This window comes from Fukomys damarensis, unplaced genomic scaffold (genome assembly GCF_012274545.1).
Source record: "Fukomys damarensis isolate Sample0158 unplaced genomic scaffold, DMR_v1.0_HiC HiC_scaffold_16, whole genome shotgun sequence".
Lineage (NCBI taxonomy): Eukaryota > Metazoa > Chordata > Mammalia > Rodentia > Bathyergidae > Fukomys > Fukomys damarensis.
In genome coordinates, this window is record NW_022900928.1 from 22,773,984 (window position 1) to 22,783,216 (window position 9,233).

Sequence of the window (9,233 nt, forward strand, 5' to 3'; positions counted from 1 at the left end):
CGAGCTGCGCGCAGATCTCACAGGCCCGGACGGCACGCGCCTTCCGGTGCCAGTGGTGGACCACAAGAACGGCACGTACGAACTGGTGTACACGGCGCGCGCTGAGGGCGAGCTGCTCCTCTCCGTGCTCCTCTATGGACAGCCGGTGCGCGGCAGCCCCTTCCGGGTCCGGGCCCTGCGTCCTGGGGACCTGCCACCTTCCCCAGACGACGTGAAGCGCCGGGTCAAGTCCCCAGGCGGTCCAGGCAGCCACGTGCGCCAGAAGGCGGTGCGTAGGCCCAGCTCCATGTACAGCACAGGTGGCAAAAGGAAGGACAACCCGATTGAGGACGAGCTCGTCTTCCGTGTTGGTACAGATGGCCGGGCAGAGCCAGATGTGGGCGGGTCGAAAAGGTTGGGAGGTTTCATTCGGCCTGGGTGAGTTCTTTGCTTTTCCCTCCCCTCTTTCCCCACAGGCAGTCGAGGAAGGGAGAAGGGTGAATTTACCAATTTGCAAGGTGTATCTGCAGCCAGCAGTGGCCGTATAGTGGTAGCAGACAGCAACAACCAGTGTATCCAGGTAAGCACCTTTATTGGACTCTCCCACCACCAAAAGTGGAACCTGAAGATGAAACTGTACAGATAGTACCAGTCCTTAAAGATCCCCCACAGGCCATGCAGTGCCCAGGACCTTCAGTCAGTAGCTAGGAGTTCCTGTGCTGAGAGCCTCCACCTCCCGTGCCATGGCATAGGCCCATCAGTGCTTGACCCCAGGGTTCTACTTTCACTCTTGCTTCTCCTCTGCCTGCCTTGAGCCTCTTGCTGGCTGGCTTGCTCTCTCCCTCTGTCCCCTAGTGGTCAGGGTGCAGATTTGCTGTCCCCTGCTATCTGCTAATATACCAGCCGGGCTCCAGAGTATATGTGACCTGTGTAGAATTGCCACAATCATCTGTTTGGTTAGACAGACAGTTAGATAGGGGTAACTTGATGGTTTTCAATAGCCAAAAGGTGTAGTGTAACTTGTGGTCCTGTCCCTGCCTCTCTGAGAACCTCGCACAGCTGCTTAAGGCATCTGCCACACAGAATAGACATGGTCTCTGCGGCACTATGAACCTTTTTTTTTAATTCTTTTTTTGTGGTAATGGCATCAAACCTAGGGCCTCTATCACTAAGCTACATCCACAGGCTTTTAAATTTTTAAAACATTTTACTGAGTTGCCCAGTCTGAACTCTAATTTATGACCCTTCTGCCTCAGGCTGCCATGTAGCTGGTTTTACAAGCATGTATCATGGTACTTGGCATACATGTACACAATGTATGTATTTATTCTGGCAGTACTGGGGATTAAACCCAGGACCTCGTATGCTAGAGCAAACTATATCCCCAGCAGGCACAGTTCCTTTTTTTAAAGTCTGGAAACATGGATTTTTCTCTATTCCTTGGAGTAAGCCCAGAGCCCAGTGCAGTGGGCATTAGTGTTGTCGACAGTGTAGCAGTTAAAAGCTGAGGCTCTGAAACCAGACACCTGGTCTTGCATCCTGGCTCTGCCATGTACTAGCAAGTCGTGTGATCTCTTTGAGTTGTAGTTAACTCATGTGTAAAATTAGGAAGAGCATACCTCAGGGTTGCTGGGAGTAGTAAGTGATGCAGTGCACTATACCTGATACGTACTGAACTTTCTGATGATAGTAGTTGTTAAAAACATCATTGTCCAGGCAGAGGCTGTAAACAAAACAAGGAGGTGGGAAAGTGTTAGGCAGGGTTTTTCAGGAACCCAGAAAGATCCCAGGGTGGCAGGTAGCTTACTGTTGGGAACTGGGTGTGGTCAGATTGTAAATGGCTTCGATTTTTGTACTGCAGAGGATTGTTTCTAACTACCATACACTTTAGTTCTTGGAAACATTTATTGGGTAGTAAAACATTCTGCTGAAGATCATTTTCTGGACAAACCTGTGCATTTAAACTTCCTGACCCTGCCTGGCCTTACCCTGGATCCAGCTCTGTTAAGGTCTTTCGCCTCAGTGCTAGCTCTTTCCTGACCCCTGACTTCGACATAGCAGGTTAAAGGTGCCAGGGGCTCTTCTGTGGCCAGATTTCCAGTCCTTCCCAGACCCCTATTCCTGCCCTGTAGCTAAGGGTAGAGGAGGGGAGAGGGCAGTGCAGCACAGGGAGGCATTGGGGCCAGCCTGAATGGTGGCGCAGGGATGGTGCCGGACTGTACTCATGTAACCTGCGTTATCCACGCCTCCCCTTCACCTCTTGCCGGGATGCTTCCTGGCACAGAAGCTGAGATGCATGACACCTTTCCTGTGGCACGCTCACTTGGATGTTCATATGTACAGAAATACGTGTGCCGTCGGCCAAGCACAGTGGTGCATACCTGTAACCCCAGCATTCTGGAAGGCTGAGGCAGAAGGATCACAAGTTCAGGCTCAGCTTGGGTAACTTAGAGACTTAGTGAGACCCTGTCTCAAAATAATTTGTTTTGTTTTAAAAAGGGATGGGGACGTAGCTCGGTGTGAAGGCCCTGGGTTCAATTCCTAGCATTTTATAGAAAGAGGAGAGAGAAAGGAGAGAAGGGAGAGGGGATAGGAGAGGGGAGGGAGGGAAGGAGAAAGAGAGAGACAGAGAGAAAGACCAACAGATCCTAGCGAGAGGCTTTCTTTGTTTTAGAGTGGGAAGGCCTGGCATAGCCCTGTCTGTCTTCCAAACACCTGCTCTTCCTATAGCACTTCTTGCTTCTACTCCCACTCCACCCAAATGTCCTAACTGCTAGGAGCCTGGCTCTTAGATTCCAAAGCCAAGTATTTGCTTCTGTAACTCTGAGGTCCTCAGGGCTGGTGTGGGCTGGGCTCCCAGTGGGTGATGAGCCCCTCCTGCTTTTGTTCATAAGGACTGAGGTCCTTGGATGCTTTTCTTCCTTTAGATGCTTCTGTTGTGGAGGGTGAGGCAAAGTCTCTCACTGAAAGGAACTACACTAATAGAGCACAAAACACATTGTAGTTTTGAATGAAGAGTTTTATTTGTATATATTATTTCTATTTGCCACTGACTTAGTCTGAAAATTTTATCAGCTCTTACATGAAAATGTCCTCCTTATTTTCAGGTAGAACATTAATCCTGTTCTTTTCTGATTTCCCTCGGGTTTTTGCTGTAGCAGTTCATACTTTACTGAAATGATTGCTTTTTTGAGTCTTATTTTTTGTGCCTGTCTAGTTTGGTGTTTCGTCGTAGTTTCTCTCCCCACCAAAATCTCTGAAATCAAGGATGCACTCACTACTACCGTGGTGTAGGAGAGATATGTTAACCACACTTAACACCAGTGGATTGTAGAAATACTAAGGAAGCAAATGTGGCAGATTTTGATGAGCTCTCAGGTGCTGTGAGAGAGGGATCAAGAATGGCAGGACTTAGAGGGCTGGGGCAGTGGTGTTGCCATGCAGGAGGTCTAGGTCTAAGTTGATGAGCTCACTTTGACACGTTTAGTTTAAGAAAGCTGTAGTGCATTCAAGGAAGAAGGGTCCATTTCAGTTCCAGGACTGAGCTAGGGAATTCCTGTTTGTTGGACATCTACTGTTTGTTGAATATCTACTATAGAAGCTGTACCAGTGTTGGAAATACAAAAGCAAACAAGACAGATGCAGTTGCTACTCCATGCAGGGCTTGCATTCATAGAAGAGATACAGGTAATTAAATTATTTTGTCACAAAGTGACAGCTCTTATGAACAGAGGTATAAAACATATATCATGAGGACCTAACTGTATAGTGTTTTAAGAGTAGATTGATCATTAAAGATTTTCTGAAGACAGCTGTGTGTGGTGGCACACGCCTGTAATCCCAGCACTCAGGAGGCTGAGGCAGGAGGATCGCTGTGAGTTCGAGACCAGCCTGGGCTACATAGTGAGTTCCAGGTCAGTCTTAACCACATAGTGAGACCCTGTCTCAAAAAACAAAACAAAACAAAACAAAAAAGATTTTCTGAAGAAATGACCTGGAAATTCCGAGAATATAAAGATGATGCCAGGCATGGTGGCATACACCTGTAATCGCAGCGCTTAGGAAGCTAAGGCAGGAGGATTTAGAATTTGAAGACATCTTGGGCTATATAGGGAAATCTTGTCTCGAAAAACGAAAGAATAAAAACGAGTAGGAGCTGGCCAGGTGTAAGGGTGGTAAGAGATAGGATGGGATGAACAAGACCTCCCAGGGCCTCATCAGTGTTGAGCCTGAAACTGAGCTGCTCAGTCTGGAGGACACAGATGTGTTGCCTCATTGCTGATCTGGTAGTTCCTTTTATTCTGACTCAACCTTGTCTTTAGCCCATGGTACCTCAGTACTCCTGCTGCTAAGTGCTGTTCTGACACAGGACTGGTGTGGAGCCCTGCGGTGCTGGCTGTCCAGGTGGGGGCTTGCTGGAAGGTCACTGTGAGGAGGAATTGATGTCTGCTGGTGCAGCCAGTTTAAACAGCTGCAGAGGCTTAAGATGTGGTGAGGCTGGGACAGGGGGCTCAGCCACCAAGGAGGGAGCAGGTCTGGATCAAGAGGCAAAGCCAAGGCCAAAGCTGTGTTTTCCAGGGTGGCTCCTGGCTTTGATTTATCTTGTGTTCCTAGAGCTCGTAATAAAGCTGAGTATAGGAGAATTATGCAGTGAGTAATATTTTGGCTGCAAAGAAGCCAGAAGTCTTAATTTATGAGGGAAGAAGGATTAAAGGTGCTTTTAGGATGAAGAAACCTGAGCATGTTGGCTAGCTAAGGTGGAGAAGGCAGGAGAAGCGGAGAGGTTGAAAGGTTCATCCTATCCAGGTGGAAGATTAGCTTGTCAGCTCATAGCCTGAGTGGGCAGATCCGTATGTATTCTCCTTTTTCACCTAACTCTTTTCAGTCTGCTTCAGAGTCCTCTTGAGTCTTCTGTGTATCTCTTGACTCCATCTACTTCCCTCCAGCCTGTTGCCCTGGTACAAGCTGTCAGCATATCTCACCTGAACGCCTTCCTTCAGCAGCCTCTGATGGCTTGGTTAGCTTCCAGTTTTAACTCCTCCCTGCAGCCAAAGTGTCCTTTCAGGAAAGCTAAGCTGATCTTGCCCTGCTCTGCCCAGAAGTTTTCAGTGACTCCTTGTTACACCCAGGATAAAACCGAGCTCCTGTTGGTCACTGGGGTACTCCCTGTGATCCAGGCACACAGGACAGGCAGGTCCTGGAGCAGTGTCCGACCTCAATTTTGTGCCTTTTGCAAACTGCACTCTGTTTCCTCCTCTGTGGGCTGACTTTGGTTCATCAGTGGGCATCCTGATTCAGCTGTCAGTTCAGATATCCCTGTTTCTTGGAGTTTTTCCTCACCATCCCCTCGGACCCCTTCACCTGCTCACAGTCTCCTTCACGTCTCTGTTGCATGTTCCCCAAGGACTGCTGCCACTCGTGATTCCTCTGTGCCTCTGGCACAGTACCAGTGAGTGCTGGTTGAAAGAGTGAATAATTGGGTGGGTTCTCTTCCCTCAGGGTCTTGTTCCCTTCCCCCTGGTGCCCATACTATTTTCCCTCCCCCTGCTCCCTCCCTTGCTCCTCTGCTCCAGGTGTTCTCCAATGAGGGCCAGTTCAAGTTCCGTTTTGGGGTCCGAGGACGCTCACCCGGGCAGCTGCAGCGCCCTACAGGTGTAGCAGTGGACACCAATGGAGACATTATCGTGGCCGACTATGACAACCGTTGGGTCAGCATCTTCTCCCCTGAGGGCAAGTTCAAGGTGAGAGGCTGCTGTTGCTGCAGTCTGTACCCAGGCAAGCAGCTCAGTTGACCATGCTAGCGCCTCCTGGTGGCCGCTCAGTGCCCGAAGTGACCCAATCCTGCCTTGTCCTGCTCAGTAGTTTTTCCCCAGCCCAACATTATGCTCTGATGTCAGGCCGGGCTTGTTCTCCCTACCGGTCAGGATAAAGTCCCTTCTGGTATCCCCTTCCTCCAGACCAAGATTGGAGCTGGCCGCCTCATGGGGCCCAAAGGAGTGGCTGTGGACCGGAACGGACATATCATCGTGGTCGACAACAAATCCTGCTGCGTCTTCACCTTCCAGCCCAATGGCAAGCTGGTTGGACGTTTTGGGGGCCGTGGGGCTACTGATCGCCACTTTGCAGGTATGGGAGGACAAATCCAAGATCATTTCTGATACCCCAGCCCCAGAGAACTCCCCCTTGGATGCCCCAGTTCTCAAAACCCCGTCTGTATCTTTTGGCCCTGGAGACCTTCCTTTTCCATACCCCTATTTCATCATCCCAGAGGCCGTTTATCTCAGCTCCGGAGACCCCAGGCCTGTCCTAACGCCCTGGCTTTATCATCCTGGTTACTCTTCCCTGACTCACTCAGTACCTCCACCTAATGCCCCAAAGACCACTTTCTATTTTCAGGGCCCCATTTCGTGGCTGTGAACAACAAGAATGAGATTGTTGTAACGGATTTCCATAATCATTCAGTGAAGGTCAGTGCCTTCCCTACCCCCATGGCTACTGTCCCAACATCCTTTCCTCTTCCATAAGTCTCCTTTCTCGAAATCATTGCTTGGACAAATAAACATTTATGGCATGGCTGCTTTGCCCCAGGCACAATGCTAGAAGCGGGAATACACTGATGAACAAAGCAGACGCATTCCCTCTCATCTTGGTCATAGTCTAGTAGGGAAGAGAAGAAAATAGCCAGGATTTTACAACACGATGTGAGATAGATTCTCTGATGGGGAGGTGCCAGGAACTGTGGGAGGACAGAGCAGGTTTGATTCAGGGGAAGACATGAAGCATAAATGGGAATTAACCAGAGGTAAATGAGGAGGAGAGTTTGAAGCAGAGGACAGGGAGGATCCGGGGGTAGGAGGTGGGCACCCTTGTGGCATGTTCTAGAAACTAAATGTAGCCGTCCGGTGCCATATGCCTGTAATCCCAGCACTCTGGGAGTTGAGCAGGAGGATCTCAAGTTCAAGCCCAGCAAACATGGGCCAACCCTGGCTTCAACCCCCAGCAACCTCCCCCCAGCAAACCAAACGATAATTCAGAATGGGCTTCAGGGGTTGGTGCAAGGTGAGGATGAGGCTTGTATGCCATGCTGAGGGGCTCGCTTTCTTCCCAGGAGCTCTGGGAATCCTTGAAGGATTGCAGGCTGGGAGGAGTGATGTAATCCTATGTATTCTAGAAAGGTCACTGTGGCTCAGGTAAGACTAGAGGCAGGAAAATCAGTCTTTTGCAGGGTCTTAAATGAGATATGATGAAGCTGCGTGCAGTGGTACATCTAATCCTAGCACTTGGGAGGCTGAGGCAGGAGGACTACTGTGAGTTCGAGGCCAGCCTGGGCTACATCATAGAACCTGTGTCAATAACAACAACAACAACAAAATGAAAACCTGGGCCATGATAAAGCTGTGGCAATAGTAGCAGTGTCTACCAAGCACACACATTTCAGAGAGGGATTTGAGGAAGAATCAACATTTACATTAATTGGTTGGCTGTCAAGCGGGGAAGGTGGTAGAATGAAGAATGTTTCGTGGTAGCTGGGTAGTATTAGGACAGAAAGGAAAAGAAGCAGGCCTGTGAGCTCAACATGACGGTTCCACTTCAGAATAAAGCAGAGAGGGACCCCTCTGGCACTAGAGAGCAGACCAGCGACTCTCGAATAGGCTGTGTGGTCTTCATAGGGTCATGAGCATAAGAAAGGGGCTGTGAAAGGAAGTCACAATGGGACTTTGGAGGGGGAGAGTCCAGTACGAAGGAGTTGTGGCTATCCACCGGACCCGGCTTCAGGACATTCCGGGAGGTGCGTGTTGTTGTCAAGGGCAGGACTGAACAGTGGTTGGCTAGAGGGTGTAGCTGTGCTGAGGCGGGGCTTAGTGGGCCTTATCGACCCATGATGATGCATCTGCAGTAGCTGTAAAAGCACAGTGGTGGGGAAGGATTTAAAGTGGTCTCCGCTTAGACCAGGACGGTGACGGTTGGATTCCTTTGGGTGCTGGTAGTTATTGAGATAGAGAATTTGGAACAGCTGCTTTCCCTGGGAAGATGTGCTGTTAGATTTGCTGTGCCTACTGCACCTCACTTAAGATGTCCAAGAGGCAGCAGGGTACTTGGATATGAAGCCTGGGAAGATCTGGGTGACAGCTGCGGTCCAGAAGTCCTTGCTTCTGGACCTTCCCCCGTCCTCCTCCAAGGGTTTGTTCTTTCCCTGAGGCCGGGTGCCCAGTCCCTAGCCCCTTCCCCCACCAGGTGTACAGTGCCGACGGGGAATTCCTCTTCAAGTTTGGCTCCCATGGAGAGGGCAACGGGCAGTTCAACGCCCCTACAGGAGTCGCCGTGGACTCCAATGGGAACATCATCGTGGCCGACTGGGGCAACAGCCGCATCCAGGTGAGCAGGTCCCAGGGATGGCTGATAGTGAGGTTTTTGCTGTACCCCTGCCCCGCAGCCTGTCTGACCTCACCTCTTCCTCCATTCTCCACTCCTTCCCCAGGTATTTGACAGCTCTGGCTCCTTCCTGTCCTATATCAACACATCTGCAGAGCCACTGTATGGCCCACAGGGCTTGGCACTGACCTCCGATGGCCACGTGGTGGTGGCTGATGCTGGCAACCACTGCTTTAAGGCCTATCGCTACCTCCAGTAGCTGCACAGGGGCCGCCTGGCTCATGGAGGGATGGACACAGGGGTGATTGGACAAGAGGGTCTGGCTGGGAGGTGGGCCAGACCTGGCAGCACTGAATGTGGGCCGTGGGCGTGGGTGCGCCCGGTGCCCTCCCTTTCCTCCCCTATCCCACGGTTGCACTTTATTTATTCGGTTCTTGCTTTGGTGACTGAGTGAGCCTGGACTGCGGTCCTAAGGATGTGTGCAGAGCTTCACCTTCCCCTCCTCCCTCAGTCTGCTCCCCTAGCCGGGGGCCAGAACAGCCTCTTACTCCAGGATAGACGTCCCTCTGGTTGTCTCCCTGCCACCCCATTCACACTGACAGAGACAGCAATACCCCATCCCCCGTATTAAATAAATGTCTTCGCCAAGATGTTTTTGGCTAGGTTCTTGGAGGGTGGGGCTATGAGGGAATCCCTGGGACTAGCTCCACACTGAAAGATGGGTGAGGAGGCACACAGGGAACCCAGCTTCACCAACAAGTCCTGGTGTTGTGAGACTTCAGAAAAGAAGAGCAAGAAGAGGGTGAGCCCCTGGCACCATCACCAGCCTGCAAAACCCTCTTGCCCAGGTCTTGTATTTCTGCCTCTCATAGGGATAGGCA

At 50.7% G+C, this 9,233-nt stretch overlaps 1 protein-coding gene across 1 annotated transcript in view; it reads left to right on the top strand.

Annotated features, from left to right (window-relative positions):
• Positions 1-9,002, top strand: part of Trim3 (tripartite motif containing 3) — a 24,954-nt gene extending 15,952 nt beyond the window's left edge. Inside the window, exons 7-13 of the mRNA XM_010644290.1 lie at positions 5-350; positions 456-559; positions 5,553-5,720; positions 5,937-6,105; positions 6,376-6,446; positions 8,215-8,355; positions 8,459-9,002. Of these exons, the coding sequence (XP_010642592.1) occupies positions 5-350; positions 456-559; positions 5,553-5,720; positions 5,937-6,105; positions 6,376-6,446; positions 8,215-8,355; positions 8,459-8,611 (1,152 nt within the window). The 3' untranslated portion in view covers positions 8,612-9,002. The remainder of the gene's footprint in view (positions 1-4; positions 351-455; positions 560-5,552; positions 5,721-5,936; positions 6,106-6,375; positions 6,447-8,214; positions 8,356-8,458) is intronic.
• Positions 9,003-9,233: the final 231 nt, after the last annotated feature.